The 26536-nt window shown below is 37.4% G+C and overlaps 1 protein-coding gene across 1 annotated transcript in view; it reads left to right on the top strand.

The window, feature by feature from the left end:
* The window catches only part of NOS1 (nitric oxide synthase 1), a 1255637-nt gene that overhangs the window by 1074825 nt on the left and 154276 nt on the right, over positions 1-26536 (top strand). Inside the window, exons 21-22 of the mRNA XM_044068292.1 lie at positions 4151-4320; positions 18862-19072. Of these exons, the coding sequence (XP_043924227.1) occupies positions 4151-4320; positions 18862-19072 (381 nt within the window). The remainder of the gene's footprint in view (positions 1-4150; positions 4321-18861; positions 19073-26536) is intronic.

Below are 26536 nucleotides of genomic sequence, written 5' to 3'. Positions count from 1 at the left end.
GCTTTATCCGTTGCTTTTTTAAAACCTGTCTCTCTATTTTAAATGGGTTTAGCATGGTGAGACAGCTTTAAAATAAGCAACGGAGATCTCCGTTGCTTATTTTAAAGCTGTCTCGCTATGTTAAACCCATTTAACATAGCGAGACAGTGTTTTAAAAGTAGAGTTATACTAATGGAAAAAAGTCCGGGCGACCGGACCTTTTTCCATTAGTATAACTCGATTTACAATGTGCACGCTCGCCAATCAGCGTGCACGTTTTGGGGGGGGGGTCATGGTATAATAGTATGTATTCCACATCTTGCCCATTTGTTCCACATTATGAGGCCTTGTGTTCCTCATTTTGGAGATGGAAGGTTGAGTGGTATGTCTGCAGTTGTGATGGTCATGGGTAATTTGCTAATTAGAAAAGAAGTTTATATTTAAAATAACAGTGAACCAACTAAATAACAGGCCTCATAAGAAACATAAGACTCCAGTACAAGGACAGTGAATATTCCAATTACTGTCCTCTAAAAGTGAAAAGACTGCATGTACTATGAGAAAATGTGTACTAAACTACGATATGAAAATGAGACCAAAAAGTAGTCATAAATAAGACAAATTTAGATAATGGGATACAGATGTCATCTAAGAGGCAGTTCATACATGGACCATTCATCTACAGGTAATCTGTTACCCTGCTAAACTGCATTGTTAATAACTATGGACTTTGGAGTCAGCAGAAAACTGCTTGACCAGATGTATATTGCTTATATAAATATATGTGTGTGTGTGTGTGTGTGTGTGTGTGTGTGTGTGTGTGTGTGTGTGTGTGTGTGTGTATGTATATATATATGTTTATATATATATATATATATATATATATATATATTTAAAGGGGTACGTATCACTTCACCTAAAACTCATTTCACCTAAACTCAATTCACCTAAACCAAATCACCTAAAGTTAATTTCACTTAAAACTCATTTCACCTAAAACTCATTTCACTGACAAGTAGTACAATAAGGCAAATCAAAGGTATATGTCCTTTTCCCCACTGTAGTGCGATCCTGGTGTTAGTATATATAGTTACGGTGTGTGTGTGTGTGGGGGCTGCCCCCAACATTGGGGGGTGTAGCCCCCCACTTATTTTGGTTTTATGTTGTCTGGTTTTGTTTTACATTATTTGGTAAAAGCCAGCTAGGTGGGGGCTACACCCACCACCACCCCAATGTGGGGGGGGGGGCTGTGCCCCCCACACCCCCCCTTACTATATATATATATATATATATATATATATATATATATATATATATATATATATATATATATATATATATATATATATTTATATATACTAACACCAGGATCACACTACAGTGGGGAAAAGGCATATACCTTTGATTTGCCTTATTGTACTACTTGTCAGTGAAATGAGTTTTAGGTGAAATGAACTTTTGGTGATATGGTCTTGGTGAAATGAGTTTTAGGTGAAGTGATACGTACCCATATAAAGATAGATATACAGAGAGAAAGAGCTAGATAGACAGATAGCTAGATAGATGGATAGACATATACAGATATTAAGGAAGAAATTGAGGCATTTGTCTTATGAAAAACAAAACAATACTAATTTATTTGATATTTCACAGAACATTAAAAATTGATGGCACTTCTGTCTTAAAGCGTAACAAAGTACTGTCCATTTGGCTTTTAGTTCCAAAAGAATAAAACAGCTCCTTTTGTTGCTATGTATAGTCCCACACAACCATTCCAGTAAATTGCCTGTCTGAAAATCATCAGGGTGTAAAAGCCTTCTCTGGGTCATTATTCAAGCCCTATAGCATAGGTATTTCCACCAAGTACACCTCCATGCTTTAGTTCTGACGAGGATGATGTACTCCATACTGCCATTGGGATCCTTCATGATGCTCCTCCTGATAAGGAACTCGTTTCCTGATTCTAGCCTTCCAAGCGACTTGTTTTTATGCCACAGTAATTGGTAATTAATCCCACATTATTGACTAATACAGTGTGTTGTGTAGTTACCTCTTTGTGAGAACTGTTCCTAGGCTCTATACTGCAACACACATTTAAAGACATAGTGCCTGTTTTATAAGATCCAATGTTACTGCTACCCCCCCCCATCACAAAACCAGAATTTCTGTAGGTTAGGTTACACCTGTGGGTCACTGTACATTGAAAGGGTTGGAGAGACGGTGTTCACTGGCACAACTTTGTATTGACATCAGTTTGCCGATCCAGCCACTGTTGTTGGGCATGACCACTGCTGTAAGGCATGATCAGTTATCCAACTGAAATGCCTACCTAACAAATACTACTTCAAGGCAGCGAAGGCTCACTTTAACGCTAGACACTGTTTCAATAAGTATATCCTTGTGGTATTGCTTAACTACCTATTGTTGCAGCACGCAAGGTGCCTCTAACCATGAATATCTTGGCATAGCACTGCCTACAAACCTGCATTGGATGTATTGATATATGATGTAAAGTTTTTAGTAAAATAAGGTATCACTAAACAGATTCTTTTTAGCTCCTTAAATGCTCTGTTTGCCTCAAGATAGCATGGTACATTGACAGGCATGCTCTGTTTTGTGAGAGCTGTTAAAGGACAGGGAGTACTTATAATATTGACCACCAACCTTCTGTAATATCCAGCTAGTCCAACAAAAGCCTTCACCTGTCTTTTAATGGAGGGACAATTTTTTGTGGCCTCTATTCTTCCTGCTTGTGGTCTTAGCAACCCTCTTCCTATGAGAGTTCCCAAATATATGGCTTCCACCATGCTCTTTTCTTAGGATTTACAGTCATGCTTGCCTGTCTTATACATTCTAACACAGCTTATGCTTTTATTAAGACACCTGGTTCTGAATGAATGAATGAATGAACACCTCATCATCCAGGTTACAGCAGCAGTATAACCAAAACATAAAAAACAAACCAACCCAAAGCAGGCAGAGAAACTCCACTTTAATGACACACGCAGAAAACAGCAAGTCCTATAAACTAAGTGCTTTCACCATTAAAATATGGCTTCCTCAGAGTTACATGGGATACGAACAACTTGGTTTAAACAGAGTGATGTAAGCAAAGCCAACCAATCATTTCATGTGATGTCATGCTAATTTTTTTTTTTTTAACAGCAGCAGTGTATCAGTAGTGAGGCTTCAGTATTTTACCAATAGCCTCTGAACGGTGACTTTGGCATCATGTACACCAAATGTTAGTGTATCCTGAAATAGACTATCCTGAGTTATAAAGGTTATCAAAACCAGTGTTATTAACTACCTGGCTTACCTGTTTTGGGCATAGGAGAGCTATCAAACTTTAAAATGCTGTTCACTTGTTATGGAATCTGTTGTTTCCATTTGACTTAGGAACTAGCAATACCTGATTCCTCAGTTAATGCTTGGTAAGTGAATGTAATTTTATTGTGTGTGTGTGTGTGTGTGTGTGTGTGTGTGTGTGTGTGTGTGTGTGTGTGTGTGTGTGTGTGTGTGTGTGTGTGTGAATATGTGTTTGTGTGTCTGTTCTTTGAATATGTGAAACCTGTATTTGCACGAATGTGAAAGCAGAGTATGTATGTGTGAGTGTGTGAGAGAGAGAGAAAGAGAGACAGTTCTGTAGAGAATGTTTTTTATGAAAGTGTGAGGTTGGTAGACAACGTTTGTGTATGAGTGTGAGATTAGTGAGTATTTGGGCATTATTGGGGAACTGTTGGGAGTACAAAGCACCTTCTTTAATGTTTTCTGATCTTGGAAGTATTGTATTTTTTTTTTAATTTTATTTTCTATGAGAAGTTGATGGAATGTGCCATCAATGAGCACAGCTCGATGCGAGTTTCAGCAAAACTTGTTCCACGAAATTGACAATAACTCGACTCTATACATACAGATGTCTATAAGCAACAACTTAGGTTTAGAAGGGTATGTTAATTAATGCTGAAATGACATGTGTTATTGTCTCAACGTGCTGTGAAATGTTCTTACTATTTATAATTTTGCATGTTCTATGTTCATATACCTGATTATTCTATCATTAGTATATAATGCATGCCATGGCTAAGAATGACTTTTGTCTCAGTCAGTCTCACTTGTTTACTAATGAAATACATAAATAACCTATGTACCTCATCTTGCATTGTTACAGGAGTAATTAGTAACTGGACAGATGAAAGCCGCATTCCTACCTGCACTATCTTTCAGGCTTTTAAACACTACCTGGACATCACAACTCCACCCACACCCCTGTTACTACAGCAATTTGCTATGCTCGCCACAGATGAAAAGGAGAACAAAAGGCTTGAAGTTCTTAGCAAGGTGAATGCTACTTTAGTTGAAGATAAAGTGTCACATAAGACATTGTATGTGAATGTGCTTATGTATTCTCACTTGCATCCTTATTCAGGTTGCATTAATGGGTTATTCTCAGGCTTGTGGCTTGATTTGTCAACTGTTCACTGTTTTCCTGTCAGTTTCCTTAGACTGATGCAACATACATGGCTTAGTGGTAATAGTTATAGTGGTATTTAGGGGGCAACTTATTTTCTTTATTTGACATTTGTTGACCAGAAAAGTCTGACTGAGCTAGTCATTTTTTCAGCAGTGGCCCGGGAGAAAAGCTTCACAAAAAGTAAAAGAACTTTAACATAGTGTTTTAACAAAAGATAAATTTGTATGACCATCACAACATTAAAAAGAGAAATATATAGTTGAATAGTTGAATACACTTGAATACAAGCAATAATGCTGTGAACTGACAGAGTACAGAGATAGCTGTTAGCAGTTGCGAAATTTAACATGAAACTAATTTCAAGTTTCCATTAGAGGAAGAGACAACAGAGATGTGAAAATACAGATTTTAGGAAAGATCAAATATTTTTGTGAGAGGGTGAAAGGAGAGTAAAGGTAGGGGAGCTGAAGCAACTAAAGGGAAAAGAGTGCAAAAGCTAGTAGTAGACCAAATATGAGGAGGACAATGGAAGACCAATTCTGAGGAAGTATAGAGGCGTCCAAGAGACTAAGCTTTGAAGGTATTAGGTGAAAAAAGAAAGATCAGACATGAGTTATACATTGGCTTTTCCAGGTGTTAAGCAGATAAACTTTGAAAGCTTTTTTGACTTTTTGTGTGTGAGTTATTATTCTGATGTTGAGGGGAAGTTTATTCCAAGAAAGGGCAGGAGTGTAGCTATAAAGGTTTTGACCTATTGACCTTTTAGGTTTCTATATGTCTAAGTGTTGTAGATCAGTACTCCTGAGGGTTCTAGTTGGGTAGTAGAGAGGAGATGCCAGGGCAGAAGGAGGGTTTAGAGAGGACAGAATGAATAAGTAGTAGTTGGGATGATAGCAGTACACAAAAGAACTCTAACCAATTCAGTGATGTGAGTAAGAGGTCTGATTAGCTGCAGACCTGGCTATTTTGTTGTAGGTAGCTTCAGGTTTAGCTAAAGGACTCACCTGTACGTTAGTAAGGATTTGTGAGCTATAAAGGAGACTGGGGAGAAGAATGGCTTAGGCAAGGGATAGAGAGTCTTTATTTAAGAATGTTTTGTTTCTGTAGAGTAAATCAAGTTTTGGTGGGTTTTCTTTATGCAGTGGTAGCTATGGAGGTCAAATTTTAGTTGCTTATATATAATTGCCCCAAGTAACTTAGTGTGTGATTCAAAATTAATGACAGTGTTGTTAAGAGGTGTGTAATAGTGAAGGTGGATTTGAAGTGTAATAGTGTTTTAGGGAGGAATAGAAGGCGTTTAGTCTTTTTGGGACTGAGAATAGGTTGATTGTGAGAGAGACAATTTTTAGTAGAACTGAAGGAGTTTTGAGTAAGGGAGAGTAAGTCGGAGAGGGAGTCAGAGGTGAAGATGATAGTGCAGTCATCTGCATATTGAATGAGATTAGAGTGAAGACAGGCAGTGTTGAGGTGGTTAGTAAAAACACTGAACAGTAAGGGAGTCAGAGGTGAAGATGATAGTGGAGTCATTTGCATATCTAATGAGATTAGAGTGAAGACAGGCAATGTAGAGGTGGTTAGTAGAAATATTGAACAGTAAGGGACCAAGAATAGAACCTTGAGGAACTCCCATCTTGATGGGGAGGAAGAGGGATAGAGATGACAGCCATTTAACAGATTGTTGTCTGTTAGAGAGGTAGCTGATAAACCAAGAGATGACAGAAGTAGAGAGGTTGAAGATGGAGAGTTTGGAAAGGAGCAAGGGATGAGAGATCATGTTAAAGGCTTTCAAAAGGTCAAGGAAGAGACAGACAAGTTTGTTATTCTCTCTGTTAAGTGAGATAGAGTGGGTAAAAGAGATAAGAGCAGTAGCTTTAATATGATTATGACTGAAACTGTGTTGGGTGGGGGAGAGTAAGTTTTCAAGGAGAAAGTAGTCCAAGATTTGCTTAAGAACACATTTGTCTAGTATTTTAGAGAGGGATGACAATATGGCTATTGGTCAGTAGTTAGATAGTTCTGTAGAATTGCCACCTTTCTGGATAGGTATAATAAAGAATTGTTTCCAGAGTGAGAGAACTGTGGATTCAGATGTAGAGCAATTAATGAGTATGGAAATGGGATATGCTATGGAGTTTGCTGCAACTGTGATAAAGAGTGGAGGTAGACTGTCAATAGGAGAGCAAGGCTTAAGCTTACATAAATGTTGAGATGTGTTGACTGGGGTTTTAGATAAAACTTTTTCTTGTCAATATTAACTTGTTTTTTAGAAAGGTTATGAAGTTATTTACATGTTTGCAGGTGTGAGGAAGATTTCATTTTAGTGCAGAGTTTCTAGGTAATGTCTCTTTTATGCAGAAGACTGCATAGGGGTTGAGATAGCCAAGGGGAGAATAGAGACCACTCTTTTTGTCCTGAGGGAGACCAGTGAGTTCAGTATATTTAGAAATATAGAATTAAATTTTTGAACTGCTTCATGAAGAGAAAGGTAGTTTAGAAAGGACCAATTTATAGAGCCAAGCATGTTATTGAACATTTCAGGATGGAAATTAGAGAGGCTGCAGTGCAGATTGTTTGAATTTGCATGACCTTAGATGGTGAGGATAGAATGTTTGAACACAAACTGGTGAGTGGTCGCTAATGGAGTTGGGTAGCATTGTACGGTGATGATATAGATCTGGGTTTGACACTAGTATCAAGTCTTTAACAGTACGGGAGTTGGTAGACTTATTAAAATGTGTTGGGGTTGGGATTAGTTGTGAGAAGCTATGTAAATTTAAAGAGGAGCTGGGAGTGTTGGAAGTTAGAGTTAGCCAATTGATACTGATATCCTGTAGTAGAGCCATTTAATTTGGAGTGTTATGAATAAGCCAGGAGAGGATTTGTTCTAGTAAGGGAATATTGTCATCAGGGGGTATATAGATAGCAGCTAAAGTTAGAGTTTTGTGGTCATTAAGTTTAATGATGGCAGTAATGAGTTCTGCTGGGTAGAATGAAGGAGGATGGTTTAATACAGGAGACAAGTGCAGGTGGTTAGAGTACATTATACCTACACCCCCACCTTTTTTGTTTGGTCAGTCAAGACAAAGGATGTTGTAGCTAGGGGGGAGGAATTCTTTACCAGAGATGTGGGGTTTGAGTTAGGTTTCTGTGAGTGTTATGTCAGGAGAATATTGGTCCATCCAAGTATGGAATTCAGTTATTTTGTTCATGATGCTGTGTATTCTGAGTGAGTAAAGTGTTAGATGTTTGGCTGGAGAGTCTGAATTATAAGGAGCATTTAAAGTAGTTAGGTTGTCAGTGGATAGGTAGCAGGATGGTCCAGGGTTGGGGTGTATGTCACCAGAAGGTAGTAAGGTATTAAAGGGGTAGTGTAGACTGGGGGAGGGGAGCTGACAGAAGTGACATTTCTGCTTGATACAAGGGTGATATGTGATGCGAGGGGCTGATGTAATTTTGTGGAGAAGTGAGTGAGTGGTTAAGAAAAGAGAGGAAGATATGATGAAAGAGAGGTGAGTAAGAGTGAGCCAGGTATAGTCAGTGGAGGTAGACAGAAGGTGTAAGGGATTAATATGTGTTTGATATGAGGAGAGATAGGTTACGAGAATTAGAAGAGGTCTGACAAGTACCGTAAGAAACGTGATGAGGTAGTATGAGGTAGAAATTTTGAGGAGATTATCAGAGAAGGGGGAAAGGCAGGTAAGTGCATGCACAAAAGGTGGGTGAAATAAATGAAGAGATCCGAAGAGTGCATTAGATTTCATAAAGGAGGTAGAGTGTTAGTATAGAGGTTGGATGAGAGTAGAAGTAGCTAGAGGGAAAGAGTGACTGAAGGTAGTCCAATATATTTGTGTTGAAGAAAAGATTAAAATTTGAGAATAAGAGTGTTTAGTTGGAGGAGTCAGAATCGTGAGAAAAATAGCATTGAAAATAGGAAGGGGAGTGCATATGTTGCATAGGGTGAATAAAGGAAAAATAAATGAATAAATAGGTTGAAGTATGTGGGGGAGTAGAGAGGGCAATGAAAGCTAGGGAGGGGCAAGATTAATGCAGGATAAGGATAGGGAGAGAAAAGTAGAGAGATAAAAGGTTGAGTAATAGAAGAAGGGGTGTGGCTGTGTGGCTATGGAGGGAGTGGAAAACAATTAGCTAGCTATAAATTTAGAGTATTCAGGGATGGGTGGGAATGGGGGTAAGGTAGAGGAATGGCATGAGCCTGAGCAAAGCGAAGGCAAACAGAGCAGGCAGAGCCATGAACAGAGGATCTCTAAGAGAGAAAAACAATCAGTGATTTAAAGATCCCAAGCTTTTCAGGGTGAGTGCCATAGTTAGAGGAGATAGACTCAGGGAGTATATAGAGAAGGTGCTGTAATTATGGGAGACCTAGAGACCCATAGAGTAGAGAAGGGGTAATTGTCCAATGGAAATCTAAGCACTAGCTCTAAAATGGTTAAGGTGCAAGGGAGATGTAGCCACTAAGAAAGAGAAATATAAATCACCAGACCAGCTATAAGAGAATTAAAAAGGAGGATGGTTAAGGCAACCAAGATAAGTGTGTGACCCACAGCCTAGTTTAAAATTTGGAAGACAATACTTAGTTTAAACTGAAGGTTGAGCAGTTGGAGACATACATTGAGCTATCAGTGAAGTTGGCAAAAGTCTATTGGTCATTTTGCACCTGTCCTTTTGCTTCATTTGTGCCTAGATGTCAGTAAATGCTGCCAAGTGTTTTCAGAGGGAAGAGAGGGAAGCTGTAGTTCCATGGTAAGGAATCTATAAAACAAAAGAGAAAAAAAATATAAGTGTGGATGTCACAGGGGAGAGACGAATAGGTAGAAGTCCAACAAAGGGCTAGATTGAAGGAAAAGAGGAGCATAAAAGGGAGAAACAAAACAGAATGCAAATCAGCTAGTAGAGGTATTATAATCAGTACTAACAGCAAGGTTAAAGAGAAAGGCTAGAAAGAAAAAACGGTACGAGGAAAGAAGAGAAGATAGCAGCTAGGAAAGGAGAAAAGAGAGAAACTAAGAACAACAGAGGCGATGTGAAATTTAATCAACTATAAGTTAGAGAATAAGTAGAAAGAAAGGAAAGAAAAAGAGAGCAGGTAAAAAAGAACAAGAGAGGCAAAGTAATATTCAAATCAACTACAAGTTAGTCAGTAAAGAAAAAAACAGAGGAGTAAACCATACATCAGCTTATCAGAAGTCAGATATAAACAGCTAATAGGCACAAATGTAATTTTAAAAGTAATATTCAGTACATTTACACATTCAATATTTTTGCCAAATATGTCCAAAAGATAAGCTGACAAAAAATTAGGAAATAGATTTCTTAACATAAGACTATCAAGGTAATAAAAATTGTCTGTACTAATTTCTGTCATCTGCTTTTCAAAGTTTGATATCTGGAAGTGCACTGAAAAAACAGTTGCCAAGTCAAATATTGCTCTAGTCAAAAAAACACTATATGCATAAAAAAAAATTGTACGATAAAGCAGCTTAATATTAGAGCAGCCTAGCATACATTTAAGCAACAAGTTCATAGGAGCTACAGAAAGTATAAAGCAACAATCAATTTTCTAATTTAAATAACCGCAACTACTAAGTGACACTTACGTACTGCCTCAAATGGGCATTAGCCAGAGTTTGAATTTATTGTATTGTGGTACAAGGATCCATTTAGCCCATAAATATAAGCTCACTGTAGAATGAACCAATAAAAAAAAAAAGAATAGATAGGAGAAAAACCAACGTCACTTGCACACAAAGTCTCAGTGGACCAGGGGCTATGACCTGGTCAGAAGCAAGCAGAGCTTTAAAAATGGTACCTATGAAACGCAAGACACTAAGTAAGTTTGGATGAGCATCATGGGGGGAGGGGTCAGGATAATACCAAGAATGGTGGAGAGGATAAAAAGGGGGATGGGTAGAAAGAGAAGAAGCAAAAGATGGAAAAATAAGATTGGAGAATAGGTAATATCGAGAAGAGGGGAAATTAAAGCAGTAATAAAGCAACGAACAGAGGATCTCTAAAAGAGTAAAACAATCAGTAATTTAAAGATCCCAAGCTTTTCAGGGTGAATGCCACTACAGTTAGAGGAGAGAGACACAGAGAGTATATGGAGAAGGTGCCGTAATTAAGGAGACATGACATACGTTGAGCTATTGGTGAAGTTATCTGTGAAGTTGGTACAAGTCTTTTGGTCAGTTTGCACCTGTTCTTTTGATTCTTCCATGCCTAGATGTCAGTAAATGATGTTAAGTGTTTTCAGGGGGAGGAGAGAGAAACTGTAGTTTCGCAATAAGGTTTGCACACAAAGTCTCAGTGGATTAGGAGCTACGACCAGGTCAGAAGCAAGTAGCGATTTGAATTTTCCTGTATTGCAAAATGCAGGACAAGAAAAGACCGTAGCATTACTGTACTCCACGACTATTCAAATATGATATCCTGGACTCTGGAAATAAAAGTGATGCTCATTTCAACACAGAGTGCAGCTTAATAATTTATTTATTTATTTATTTTATTTATTTCACATTTGTTAACCGGGTTAGTCCAACTGAGTTTGCAAACCAACCCATTTTCAGTGGACACCCGAGGGGAAAAGCCCCAGCAAACATAAGTAAAGATAAAGTGCCAATATACAAATATTAAATAACAATCACAATACAAAATTATTGTAAAAAGAAAAGGTTTTTAACTATTTGCACTGCAATGATAGTAAGCAACCCATTTTCAGTGGAGAACCAAGGGGAAGGAGCCCCAGCAAACATAAGCAAATATAAACATACAGGACAAAAAAACTATTAAAAATAGCAATGCAAATACGAAATTAGTTATAAAGAGAAAAACAAAAGAAAAAAATGATGAACATTAAGGGTTGCACTGATAGCAGTAGTCTAAGTTTACTACATATAAGAGTAAAAACAAAAAGATAATCATTGTTCAAATGAAGGAAAATGTACAGACATTGATAGGAAGTGGGGGGGAGATAAATAGTGTGGAGAATGGGAGGGGGGAGAGAAAGGAGAGAAAGGAGGAGGCTATAGTCATACACACACATAGATATATATATATATATATATATATATATATATATATATATATATATATATATATAGGCTATAGTAGTAGAGCTGAGGGTTTAGGAGGTTAGTTTCAGCAGAAGTTACTAAGAGAGAAAGAAAGTTAGGAGATGCAACAGGTTATACAGTAGGTCAGACTAAGACTACGTGTGGTCAAGGCAATGGCATACTTTCAGGTTTAGTAGGTGGGATTTAAGCTCCTTTTTAAAACAGGGAAAGGAAAGGTTGGATCTAATATGGAGAGGGAGTTTGTTCCAATTTAGTGAGACAGAGTGTTTGTAAAGTAGTTTGCTGATATTCCTTTTGGGTTTATAAACTGAGAGAAGATGCTAATCAGCACTCCGGAGAGGCCGGGGGGGGGGGGGAGTAGAGAGTAACATGGGAGGTGAGAGCAGGGCAGGCAGAGGTATTGTTGAGTATGGAATAGGTAGCATGGAGTTGCAATTGTAGGGGAAGGTGTGGAAATTCCAGCCACTGAAGTTTGTTTAGTGAGAGGCAGTGATGTGAAGAGAATGGTTGGTTTAGAATAAATCTGGCAATTTTGTTGTATGTTTGTTCCAGTTTCTGCATTGCGGTAGTTTGGATATTGATAAGGATGGGGGAAGCATATAGAAGACTAGGTAAGACAAATGCCTGTGCAAGACTACACTTAGTGGCAGTAGTGAGGAATTTTTCGTTCCTCTAAAGTAGTCCAAGTTCTTGGTGTTTTTTTTTTGATGGCCTGTTGTATGTGCAATTCAAATTTTAGTTGGTCATCAATTATTACCCCAAGGTCCATTTGCCTAGTACACACCTATGAACCTATAAACCTATATTACTAATAGTACAAATTATGCTGTTACTGTTGAAAGTAATTACTGGTAGTGCCACTGCTATTACTATTACAGCCACTGCAGCTGTCACTGCTACTACATTTATTGCTGCTACCAATATTACTTATGTTACTGATAGTACTAATGATGCTGTTACTGCTGGTAATAAGTACTGTTAGTGCCACTGCAATTAATACTACAGCTACAGCAGCTGTCACTGCTACTAGATTACTACTGCTACCACTACTTCTAATTCTGATTCTCTCTACTCACGTTTTATGACAGTAAAAGCTATAACTGAATGTTAACCAGGTTACTTAGTATTCCTAGCGGAAATTAATTTAATAACTTTCAGTAAACTGCTCCTTGTATTAGTCAAGGTGCCTAATCATTTCCTTAAGTCATAAATGAAGATTTGAAAATATTAAAAAGGGATTACAGCAGTTTGGCTTCCTTAAGATCAATAGGTTGCAAGCTTTACAGTCTAACTCGCATTTGATCTTTGACTAAAATTTTTGCTATCTTCTGGTTTGCAGCACTCTCAGCTGTACTGTAGATTATGGAATGTCTAAAGGTGGATGTTACAAGGCCAGATTCTAACACTGAGATGGATAGGGGCACTAATAAGATGCAGTAGGAATGATACAGAGTCTTAGACTGCACAGTCACCTAAAGGCAGAAATATTTGGCACAAAAGATGCTCTGTTATATATCCCAAATATGAAGAGCTGAAACTATTTATTTACTGGATTGGAGTCAATGCTAAAGCAAAGAGTGGAAAGGAAACTCATCACACTTATGGCAAGAAGCATGTGCAATGTTGTATGGTGTCAACTGAATACTCATAGGATAAAATGCCATTTTGATAGGTAGTACAAACAAGACCATCTTTGAGAAAGCAGATTTGTCTCTCTCTCACTCACTTTCTCAATTTCTTTTTATCAGTATATATGGGTCTACTTTAAATGACTGAAATCCCATAATGCCAAACGTCATTTTGCCGAGACAAAAATAACGAAACTGAAAATGCCAAACTGCTTAGTTTTTCCCAAGGCAAGTAAACACTTGCCCACTGTGGAGAACTATGCCCTTTTCACCATTGTTGTGCAATCCCAGAGTTGGTATATATAGTTGGGGGTGTATGGGGGGACTTAGTCCCTCACTTAGGTGGGTTTCAGATAGTATGGTGTGTTTTAGTGTAGTTTTGGGCAAGTGTTTACTTGCCTTGGGAAAAACTACATGGTTCATAATTTTCACTTTCGTTATTTTTTGTCTTGACAAAATTACGTTTGCCTTTATGGACTTTTGATCATTTAAAGTAGATAAGTAGATCCATATAAAAAGATATATATATATATATATATATATATATATATATATATATATATATATATATACACACATGTGTGTATATGTATGTATATATATATATATATATATATATATATATATATATATACACATCTGTATATATGTGTGTGTGTGTGTGTGTGTGTGTGAGAAGGGGGGAGGTTGGCATAATGGTTAAGGTGTTTACCTTATAAATACAAGGTGCAGGGTTTGATTCTCACATGGGTTAATTAGCTAGGCTTAAAATGGCCCACAAAGGCAGTTAGCCTAGTACTAATCTATGAACCTATATATATATATATATATATATATATATTTATCTATATACATACATACACACACACACACATATATATACATATATATATATATATATATATATATATATATACACACACACGTGTGGGTTACCAGTAAGTAATCGATTTAAGTTTAAACTGACTTCTGGTTGTTGCCACATTTTAATTGACAACAGATATGGTCAACAGTCATGCTACATTACACAACCCACAGGTTTAGGGAATATTCCCTTTTCCCCAGGGATTTTCTGATATCGATGTTGGGATAAATAATAAGCTGGGGATGCACAGGGGGGTTTGCCCCCATGACAAACTGCTGTTTTAAAATTTGCATTGCCCAAGGAGTTACCTCAGGGCACACATAGAAGTATGTTGATGTTTATTTAATGATGCTAGTGATATAGACATTTCAGTGCTTTGACAAATGTAGCTATGCCTATAAAAAATAAATATATATATATATATATATATATATATATATATATAGCTAGATCGATATAGATATAGTTGTATAAATAGATATATATATACATATATCTGTGTGTGTGTATATATATATATATATATATATATATATATATATATATATATATATATATATATGTGTGTGTGTATATCTATCTATCTATATATATATATATATATATATAGAGAGAGAGAGAGAGAGTGATCCAGATCAATTCCCCCAAACACTGACAAAGCTAACATCAACATATTAATGTTGAAAATGCAGCATTGACATGCTTCTGCACATGCCAGGAGAATTAACCTCAGAACATGCAAATCAAAAAACATGTTTTTTTGCAGGAGGTCCTGTGTCCATCACACTCACTGATAATTATATGTACTAACTCCAAGATCCATCAATCCCTGGGGAAAAGTCCTATTACTCAACCAGGGGAATTGTCGATCTTGCACAACTGTCAGCCATCTATTTTGTTGACCAAACTGGCAACAAAGCAGAGGTTAATGCATACCCGCATGCGTGTGTGTGTGTGTGTGTGTGTGTGTGTCTATATATATATATATATATATATATATATATATATATATATATATATATATATATATATATATATACGTATGCATGCCTAAAATGTTGATCAGCAGGAAGGGGCACATGATATGGGAATCAAAGACAGGGGTCTACATGCCATCCAGGAGAGTCCTGGATTAAGTCTTACTAAAATAAAAGGCAATGTGGCATGAGATAATTGATGAGCAAGTGTGTCATTTAGGAAAAGACAGTTGAGTATAGGGAGATTTAGGATAAATCAGTCAGACATTATTTCAGACATTTTATGTAGAGAGTAAAGGTTCTTATATAAAAATGTTTTGTGGAGTCTTTGAAGCAGAGAATATAACAGGATCCAATAGCACTTTGGAATTAAACTGTTTTGGTTTAGTGACATGATACAGCATGCATTCACTAATTTTCTGTTGCTGCTGTTGTTGCTTTTTGGGATGCACGCTGAAATACAATAAATTAGTGTTACACAAACCAGGATGAGCAGCACGGAATAATGTGACGTAATAAATAACACATGCAAGGTGTAAACAATGTATATTAATGCTATACACAAAATACATAGCTGTTATAGTAGCAACACATACAGTACATGCTTTACTTTACAAAGCAGTTTAAATATTCAGTTGTAGTGAAGGTTAGATAAATTTTTTCATTGTTATGAATGGCTTAATAGCATCTTTAGTAGTAATGTAAAATACAATTTACTACAGGACAACTGGCTAAAATGCAAAAACAAAAAAAAAATCAAACATGCAATGCATAAATAAAGATGGACAACATAGGGGACATCTGAGACAAGTATTTCATGCAATTGCATGTAAGAGCTATAGAGATATTCTTTAAAATTAGCTGTGAAAAGATGTCTTTGAATTTCTGTAGGCAGTGCATTTCATAAATTAGGACTGAACATGCCTAGGAGTTATAATGCAAAGTACAGCTCATATGATAATAAAATATGGCTATTGTCAATATCAAAATGATTTAACTATTTACTTTGAAGCAAGCTAGTAAATATAAGTGTGTTATGGAGAAAGGGGTAAGGAAGATGATTTTGATGTTGATTTGAATCTGTGCTAATTACAGAGCATGTGCATTTTGACCCTATACTGCTAGGCAGTCTTTTTTAAGGTGAAAATAACTGATAAGAGACCTGGCCTCTCATTTCGGTTGCTAGTATAATTCTTTAGTAATAAATGTTGGGCAATCCTCAGTAATGTAAGCAGCTCTTCTGCCATCTTGTGGTTACAGTCTGAAGTAACACATTCATTGCTTTATAAAGGGCAAACGGCTTTTCCAGATCATTGTCCAGCTCATGTGATGGATTAAAAGACGATCCAGTCTCATCTGTGAATAGCAGTTCAATTGACTGTTTAATGTTACTTCACTGATATGAAATAAATGAGCATCTGTACATCACAAGTCCAGCACAGACAAGGAACAACCCAACTAGTTAACAAGTAATTATTACTTAAAAGTTAAGAACAAAATACCACTACAATAATGTTCTGTAGTCTGTGCCACAAGTCGGACTACTATGCTAGAGTCTGGTACATGCAGTCTTCCACTGGAGAAATCTGGCAGTTAACACAGAGAATTAAATCTATGAGTTATTAAAAAGCTGCTTCAACTGACCCAGGGTTTGATTCCCTTAGCTTCCATACGCCTACTATTTCACCTTGAGCAACTGACTAAAACAGACAATAGTTTGAGGCAATTAATAATCTAGGCCATAATCTAGGTTATACCATTTGGAGAAGGAATAATAAAACGCTTAAGGGTATTATAATGAAAAACTGGAACATTTTTCAGGGCAATTTGGAGATATTCATTGTTTTAGGACAGGTACCAAGTTTCGTATATAAAACGTGAAAACATTAAATACTTTATGGAACACATAATTTCACCAAGATCAATGGCAATTAAAGGTACAACCAAATCTGGTCGGTGTAAGCAATGTCCCTTCATCCTTGACAGTGATGTGGTATATTTAAAAGGAAGTAGGCATGGTGTCAGTTTACAAAAAGGTAATTATAACACAAAGAGTGATATTTATATTTCCATTTGTCAAACGTGCCAGTTTTTTTATGTTGACAAAACAGAGAGGAAATTTAGATCCAGAGTATACGAACATCTGTATGCTATAGCTAAAGGAAACACCAATAATGCCTTAAACAGACATACACTCACTTGTCAAGGAGAGTCAATATTTAAATTTGGTATATTGGAAGTGGTCCCACATAGTACAAAAGGTGGTTGGTGGGAACTTCAGATTGACTTAAGAGAATTTTATTGGATTGTAAGACTGAATGCAGTAGCTGAACCAGAATTAAATGAGTATATCTCTGTTACTAGTGTTAAAGAGAAAAGCACTGTACAGTTAACAGGAATTTTTTAATAATGTTCCTGTTATCCACATTTTCACTTTTTCACTAAGTGTTTTAGTTTTTAGGTTTTTATATTTTCTTATTGGTCAGCTGCAAGAATTCATTGTTTTTGTATGGTGGGTTGATATTAATACTGAATTTTTTATTCATGTGCTTTAGAGTTTAATGGATTAATGCAGCTTTTCAGATGTCCCTTTAACATTTAAATATTAAATTGTTAATTAATTTCATTTTATGAATATAAAGGAGGTGACCTGACTGTTGTAATCACTTCTGAAGAAGTCCCAGAGTGTTACACACGGGATGAAAGTACTTAACTTGGTTTTATGGAACAAAATTTGGTTCTATGGAATAAAGATTTTGTAACATGGATGAACTGTGTGGAGGTTATGGTGTTGTTTTGCCAACAGGCACCATCGTTCTGGATTATTGGTTTTTATTAGTGCTTTTTACAAATGGAATTGTTTTTTTTGTTAAACTTGTAAATATACATATGTTTTTATTTCATTGGCTGTGTTAGCATGAAACCCAACTGAGATGAAGATTTTACAGTGGTGACCTGAGTAAAAGATCTCCTTCCCTTCCAGCACTGCAGTCTGCTTTTATTGTTCTTTTTCTTGCACCTGTACAATACTGGAAAACTGAGTCAGGAAAATAAAACAAGTAATTTACAGTTTCACAACATCTCAGTTAAAGGAGGCATATACATTTTTCTTTGCCTCATTTTAGCATTTAATACTTTATTCATCTGTTTCTCACTTCACATTTCCATTATTTTATGTTTGACTCTAAGGCACCAGTCTATTTTTCCATGAATTCTGTTTTCCTTAGCAGGGGATCTGACTGCAGAGACAAATGTGCACTGATGTGATAAAGAACTTCATGACAATTTCCACAAATAAAACTAATTATTTTAAGGTGGCTTCCTTTCAAAATTGTAGAACTGAATCCGAGGCATTTTATTTTACAGTGAATACCCACACAAGTTTTGCACAGTACCTCTTCGGTGTCCATTTAGATGCACATCTAAAATGGACAAATACTTGAAAACCACAGGAAATATTTTCTAGTGTTCCTTTATGCATTCCAAAAAGGAAATATTTGCAATAGCTGATAAACCACTCCCCACATACCTGTAAATAATGATCATATAAAATCATGCACTTGTCTGTTCACTGATTATTTTTTCTCAGCCATTGTGTATTGTAGATGTTAAACTATGTTCTGATGTCACCAAGTTGGCAAAATAAAGGATTCTTGGATTGCATTTTAATAATTTATACCACAAGGGAACTTTTTTCAAAATACTGCATGCCTGATGAGCAGTCATAAGTTGAAATGAGTACTGCTTCACTGATTTAGAAAAGCTATGAGTTCTAAATAATACTGCATTGTTTTAGAAGTCCTTTACTTAGATATTTTCTGCCCGTTTGTTTTTTATTCTTCTTTAGGGTTTGCAGGAGTATGAAGAATGGAAATGGTACAACAATCCTACGGTAGTGGAGGTTCTTCAAGAGTTTCCCTCCATCAGAGTCCCGTCAACTTTTCTGCTTACCCAGCTTCCCTTGCTGCAGCCTCGTTATTACTCCATCAGCTCATCATCTGACATGTACCTGGAGGAAATCCACCTTACGATTGCTGTGGTTTCCTACAGGACAAGAGGTATGAAGCAGAAGTAGGACATTAATCACAGGGACATATCATTTGCACTGCTCTGCAGTGACCATACAGTAGACCAAAGCATGGCATACATTAAAGACTGTTTAATGTACACATCATGCATGCACTGACCAAATATGCTAATGATTGTTAAACTTCTGAAAGAAAACTCCCTTAAAATATGGTAATCACTTACATGGAGAGGTTTAATATATTCACAGGATTTAACGGAAGCAAAAATAAGACTGAAATCTGTTTATACAAACAGTAAGTATATGGTCGAGCAATATCTTTTCATTTTTTTCTTTCAGTTTTACAACTTAATTTCATCCTATATGTGTTGATATTTTTCCATGTATTCCAGTTTCTACCTCTAAAATCCTACTGTGTATCTTGAACGGCTTCTCCATATTGTCCCTGGAGTGAGTGTGTGTGTGTTTGTCCAAAACTCTCAACTGTACCTATTTCAGTGGAATATTCCCATTTTCAGGCAAGATTTACTCCTTCACTCAATGTACACGTATACACACACACACACACACACACACACACACACACACACACACACACACACACACACACACACACACACACGTGCACGCACACGGACACAAACACACACACTCCTTTTTGAAGCTGTTTAGAACACAGGAAACCAGATTACTTGTCCAAAATACTAGTGGCACCAGTAATTTAAAGAAAGCTGAACAACGTGCTATACTTCCCTCATTAGAAACAAAAATTAATGACTGTGTGAGGTAGATTTTTAAAATATTATTTATAGGTGTCTAAAGATTTTACAGCGTGTCTTCAATAAGATGCTTATGTTTTACTTACTTTTAGTTTTTTAAACACGTGATTCTGAGTAGTATCCCATAATCCTTCTACAAATGGCAGGAGCAATGTGTTATAAGAGATTCATATTTTATGCTAATTGTATGTCCACATTTTTGGCTGGCTGTACCTACTTTTCAAGAGTCTTTATACATATTGTCAATGTCCGCAAGCTGAGAGGTATGTGTATGTGTGTATTTGTATGCCTAATGCAGACAATCCAAATGTATCCTGTACTACTGGTCTTGTTGTTCCCCTGCATAGTGTGTTGGTCACCAGCACCCTGAAGTGGAATAAGTGATTAATGATAACGGCTACAGTAAATCTGGGAAAGATAACACTTGTCTCTATGATGCTCACTGTTTTATATACATATATATATATATATATATATATATATATATATATTTCTGCTTCACAAATAAAGACATCTTAACATGATGAAGCTAAGGTCACTTCATTTATCAAAGTTCTTTACCTGCTGACAGTTGTTACTGCTTTTTAATAAAGAAGGGTGCAGTATGGATTCCATTCATATACACATACAATAAGGGCATTATCTATATTCATTGTTGTCATTCTAAAGTCTGAGGGTTGAAATTATAAATCATTTATCAGCCTTTCACTCTTGTGCGATGTGTAAGCAGTCCTTATTTATCTATTAAGGGAATGCTTGTTTAAGGAAATTGATGGGAGTTCATGTCATGTTAATCAACAGCAATCTTTATACTGCAGAAGGTTTACTTACCAAGCAAGCAAGCATAGTCAAACAATTGTATTTTTATACCTAGTGATTCCAGGAGCCTGGGCTAAGGAATATACTCTAATGAAAGGACCTGGGCTTAGAAAAGAAGTAATTTGTGTGTCCCTGAAACATTTTTAGCTTTTGAGGGAGGGCCTTTCACTATCCATTAACCTTCTATCTTCCCTTATTTGCATATCACTGCCATTTTTGTCAAGGGCTCAAAAGAGGCCCTTCAAGTGAATGGAGTTAGAGAGCCAGATAGCATTCTGCAGTTATGAGTAGTTTTTCATTTGCACTCCAGCCAAAGCAAGCAATGGTATATTGTACAGCATGCATTTTCTGGTATAATCATGTGTTAGGCACATCAACAATATATTATTTTGTACTAGCTCTTTACCATATAAATATCTATCACCAACCAACAATACTTTAAAAAATGTTAAGGAAAAGCATAGAAGGTTATGCGAGATCCTATATTCTGGAAGAGTTCTACTGATGAAGCACCCATGTATGGCTACTGAATCAGGGAGCACTTTCAATGGCTGTGGGAGTCTATCACCTCCATAGAAATGCATTGCTGGTTCATGAGTGATTGTGAGCTGGAGATAGCTAGTAATCTCGGATTAATAAGGAAAGCAATCCAGGATGTACAGGTTCATGAATTACATATAACCCACATGATGCAGTTATTTACTATTGGCTAGTAAGTGATTCTGCTGTTAGATACAGGAACCTGAATTCCTGTATAAAAGAAAATAATCCAAAAAGATCTGTTACTTATTGAATGGTTTGTAATGAGAGGTGTCTATAACTAAGTGTTGCCTACTCAAAGTATACTTAGTGCTGTTGAATCTGTCCTGCTATATACAATTTATTTCTATGTCTGCAAAAGTACAACCATTCTGTGCAATACCACAAGTGAATGCACTATAGACTATACTGTTATCGGCTGCCTATATCCCTGGATCTATCTTACTCAGCCAAATGTAATGAATTATAGTGATTTATGCAGACTCCAGGTATGTCCTTGTGACTATAAGGAAGCTGGTGATGTAGCAAATTATTTTTTTCATTAGAAACAAGTTCAGACTAACAAATAAACTTTATTTGATATGGTTGCACTTATATTTTTTGCAGATATAAAAAAAGGCTGAAACTGAAGTATACAGTCAAAAGGAAACTCCAAAGTTGGCTTTCACAACAACATTTCATAATGTTTATCATTAAGGAAAATGTACATTGTAGTGTAAATCATAAATAGCAGAAATTAAGAAAAGTATAAAGTTTAATCTCTTAAGAAATGAGATGTAAGTCTATAGAGATTCCTAACCTATAAATATTCACAAAAGACTGAGACATACTATGTCTGTTCGCATTAGAAGAACTGGATAACCAGATTCTAGAACTATACAAATGCAGAACAACAGATAATATATTAGCTGCTTAACTGTCACACATGACAGGAGAGCAAATATGTGATTTATGTGAAGCCATATTAGGATCAACTGACAATGTGAAGCCATTTTAGGATCAGCTGACAATGTGAAGTCATATTAGGATCTGCTGACGAAGTCCAAGATAGTCCAAGATATGTTAGATAAACTAAACAGACACTGAGCCAAATACCATACAGATGTGAAGTGTTTTAAGTTCAGAAAGACAACAGAGAGGAAAAAAAGGTCTACAGATGTTTATTACACTGGGCTTAGGTTACTAGCTAGATATTGTATGAATCCAAAGCTAAGAACACAAATAATATAGTCAAGTAGCACTTGTAGAATGCTGAGAAATTTGCAGGCTGAGCCAAAATGATCCTAGATAAGATGGTATATTGTTCCAGGTCCACCAAAGATCAACTAAAGAAAACTGAGGGATATAGAGAGAGATAATTAAATGCAGCAAAAAGAGAGAGATTGTTAATAAAGAAAAACAAAATGAATGTACAGAAAATTTTCAGAGAAGCATTCATGAATGCCCCAGAGAATAATTAGTTATAAACAGCAGTGCAAATACTATTATTGAGAGTAAATTCCTAAGAATCAGTACCCTTGTCTTAAGAAAGTACAGTTGTGTAAAATCTCACCATAACAGTAGATGTCCTTGCTTTCACTGCTGCAATATTCTCAACAGATGGGGATTCCCCGCAGTGGAAGCCCAAATTTTGAGCCAGTCTACCAAAGACTACTTGCTGCTTTTAAAAGGTATGCCGAATGTCACCCAAATGCTCCTTGCATAGCATACGGCATAAAGGTGACGTTCGGGCCTACCATAATCAGAACTTATTTGGCACCTGTTTGAAAGTATCTTTTTACCATCAGTCTGTTTACCTGCATCCATTTTCTGCCAGTTGAATGCATTTTTGTTCTCTAGTGATTACCTACGCTTGTTTGCTGACTTCTATTGCAGCTGCAGATAAGTGCCTCCTTGGGGATTTTATTTTTACTTACTTTTTTGGTGTTCCTTGGGTTTAATGTCATCCAGGAAAGATAAATGCCAGTGGGGGAGACAAATTACCCATAAAGGCTACCACAAAGTGTATTTTTTGTCTAGGAGCTTCTCGTGACCATACGTCTTGTTCTGTTTGTCAGGCGTTCATTCCGAAAACCCTTCACAAGTAGACTTTCTTCCCTTTCCTTATATCTTGTGAACCAGTGTCTTAAACTTCTCACTAAAGATACAATGGAAGGAGTCTCATCCTACAAGGGTGAGCAGTTAGGAAAAAAGGAGGTGAAAAACGTAAGACTGGAATCTTCCACCATCCAGCCTATGCCTAATGTTTGTCCTGAGGTCATTATAAACCCAGAGGCTCACCTGGATGTGTTGTTGGACTTCTCTGCCATGACCTATCAGAGGCCAGTGAGGGTCCATCTGGCAGCACATCTGAAGGGGCTATGCAGGTGTCCATCTCAGACATTCAAGGGGAACCATGGTTGATTTTTTCTGAGGGGTCTATGGGAGTTCCTCAGTTTTTAGTTGGGAAGAAGTTCCTCATAAAACAGATTAATGATGGGTGAACTTCAAAGGGGTTGAAGATTAGTAGGATTTGCTTGGTAGCAACTACTTTGAATAAGTCCAGATAAGTACAGTGGATTGCAAGTCCTTAATCTATGATTTTGGTGAATTTTTCAAAAAATCTGACAAGATTAAGAAGAAAAGATCTACCCTTGATAAAAACTGTGAAAGGCCTAAAGTAAGCAGATCTTATTTAATTAGATTAGTTAGTTAATTAGTTAGTTTATTGTGGTAGTACACTACTTCCACGGTGGTGCAGCGGTAACGTTGTTGCCTCACAGCAAGAGGTTCTCCCATTCGATTCTCGGCTTGGGTTGGGAGGGCCTTCTGTATGGAGTCTGCATGTCCTCCTCGCGGTCGAGTGGGTGTTCAAAAGACATGCGTTGAATGGGCGTGCCTTTGTTGAAGGTTGGGTGTCGGGCTGGCAACTCGACACCATAAAAACCAACTGCCAATTATTAGCGGACCGGAATTCCGCTGTGGTTACCCCTAACCATGAAAAGCCGAAAAACAAACAACAACAATTGTGGTAGTATACTGATCACAGATGAAGGTGAGGGATTGCTAGTGTGTTGGTGCGAGAATGTTGAAAGAGTGTTTGGTACTTTGCAATTTTGTTTAGGAGGGGTCTGAATTGAGGGAGTTAATCGTGATTGGTTACTGGGGTTCTAGGGGTGGTTTTAGTATGGAGTTAATCTTGTATGTTCTTACTGATTAGTTGTACTATATGTGTATTTAAACCTTTACATATAAGGCTAGTGAGACTGATGGGCCTATAGTTACTTGGGTCAGCTTTGGAGAGATTACTCTGGCATTACTTCATTCTTTAGATACATGTTTTGAGGAGTTACATTGTTTAGAAGATGTTTTATTGGATGATTCCTTAAACTTGCAAGTAAGCAGCCCTGGTATATTATCTGGACCCACAGAAGTGTTATTGTTTTGGTTTGCAGATGAACAGTTGAGACTTTGCCAATATTGTTGAGAGTGGTTTGGCAAGAATTAGTATGGGAAGACCAAGGCTGTAATAGGTGGAGTGAAATTACAGCTTAATTTATTAACCAAAATGTTTGCATTGAATTTTATGTCACTATGGGCATTACTGTTTATAGGTTCATAGGTGTGCACTAGGCTAATGGCCCTGGAGCCTTTAGAAGCCTAGCCCAAAAAAATGCCCAGGCATAGTGCCACCTGATGTTAGTTCACAGTGCCCCTATCCAGTAGGGCAACTGGAATGATCCCTGGAGTGAACTTTCTGTTACCCATCCACTCGTTAAGATTTCTCTTGAAGAGGGCCAGCGAGGTGCTCTGCTTGACATGAATAGGAAGCTTATTCCAGAGTATGGGAAGTCTTGGGGAGATGTACCTTTCCCTCCAGCATGTTCTGTTAATTGTGGTAATGAAGTTGTGATCTCTGGAGCATGTGGCATGGGGGGATTGGGATTTCTTTAGGTGTAACATTTCAAGTAGGGCTGAGTCGGACATGGCTTTTGTAAGTCAAGCAGAGATCACCTCTAAGTAGACAATAAGAGACGGAGAACAGCTGAAGTTGCTTGAGTCTGTCCATGTAGGACATGTGTTTAAGGCCCAGGATTCTTTTTGTGAGGTACATTTATGGCCTCTTCAGCTGTTGTAGGTGTCTGGTCAGGTACATGCCAAACAGGACGTAATATTCGATGATTGGTCTAATGAGGGATGAGTAGAGAGGGATGATGACCTCTTTCTTCCTGGATGCGAAACCTTCGATTATAAGATGTGCCACATAGAAGGACTTTCTGACCACAGTGGCAATGTGGTGGTCAAACTTGAGGTGGCTGTTGACCTGGGTGCCTAGATCTCTTATGGCCTCTTCATTGTTCAGTGGGCTCACATCAATGTGGTAATTCGTGGGAACTGAGTTTTTTCTAAAGGGGATGATAACGCATTTTTTGGCATTAAGCTTCAGACCATGGTTCAACACCAGTCATTGGTCTCAGAGAGGTCCTTTTGTAGGATGTCTGCATCACTTGGGGAGTTGATAATGACTCCTAGCTTGCAGTCATCAGTGAACTTGGTCAGCCAGAGTCCTACTGTGTTGGCCTGGACTTCTGAGAAGTAGATACCAAACAGGAGAGGGCCCAGGACCGAGCCCTATGGGACTCCACTCATGACTGGTTGACAGTCTGACTTGAAATCCGCAACTTTCACTCTGTGGGTCCTGTCGGCGAGCCAATTTGCAACCCACTTAGTGATGTAAGGATTGATGCCTAGTTTGGTGAGTTTATCAATCATACCTGAGTGGGGGATAGTATCAAAGGCCTTGGTCAGGTGAAGGTAGGCTGTATGCACTGCCTTACATTCATCAACAGCCTTGGTGACTGCCTCAAAGAAGTCAACCAGGTTCAACAGAAAGGATCTCCCCTTGACAAAGCCAAACTGTGTGGGGTCAAGAGTTTAGAGATTGTCTATATTTTTGTTGAGCAGGTCCATGATGATGTGCACCATAGCTTTGCTTACCAGACTCGTCAGTCTAATGGGGCAATAGTTCCCAGGGTCTGTAGTTGCTCCCCCTTTATGGAGTGAGATGATCGTAGCAGTGCTCCATTTATTAGGGACATAGCCTGAGGTAAGGCTATGATTGAACAAGGCACACAGATGTGCTGCCAGTTCATTTTGTAGTTCATGTAGGATGCAGCCAGGGATATTATCAGGTCCCATGGATGCTGTATTTTTGGCTTTGGACAATGCAGCTTTTACCTGTGTCACAGAAATAGTGGGTACCAGGCTTTCTTCTAGTATTGTGATATAGCCATTGGTGGGGGGAGAGGGGTAAAGTTGGAACTGAATCTGTCGGCCAGTATGTTGGCTATATCTGTTGGCTCAGTATAGGAGGTGCC

Source organism: Protopterus annectens, chromosome 4.part0, assembly GCF_019279795.1.
Source record: "Protopterus annectens isolate FY-2018-M chromosome 4.part0, PAN1.0, whole genome shotgun sequence".
Taxonomy (NCBI): domain Eukaryota; kingdom Metazoa; phylum Chordata; order Ceratodontiformes; family Protopteridae; genus Protopterus; species Protopterus annectens.
This window is presented reverse-complemented; position numbering and strand designations above follow the sequence as displayed.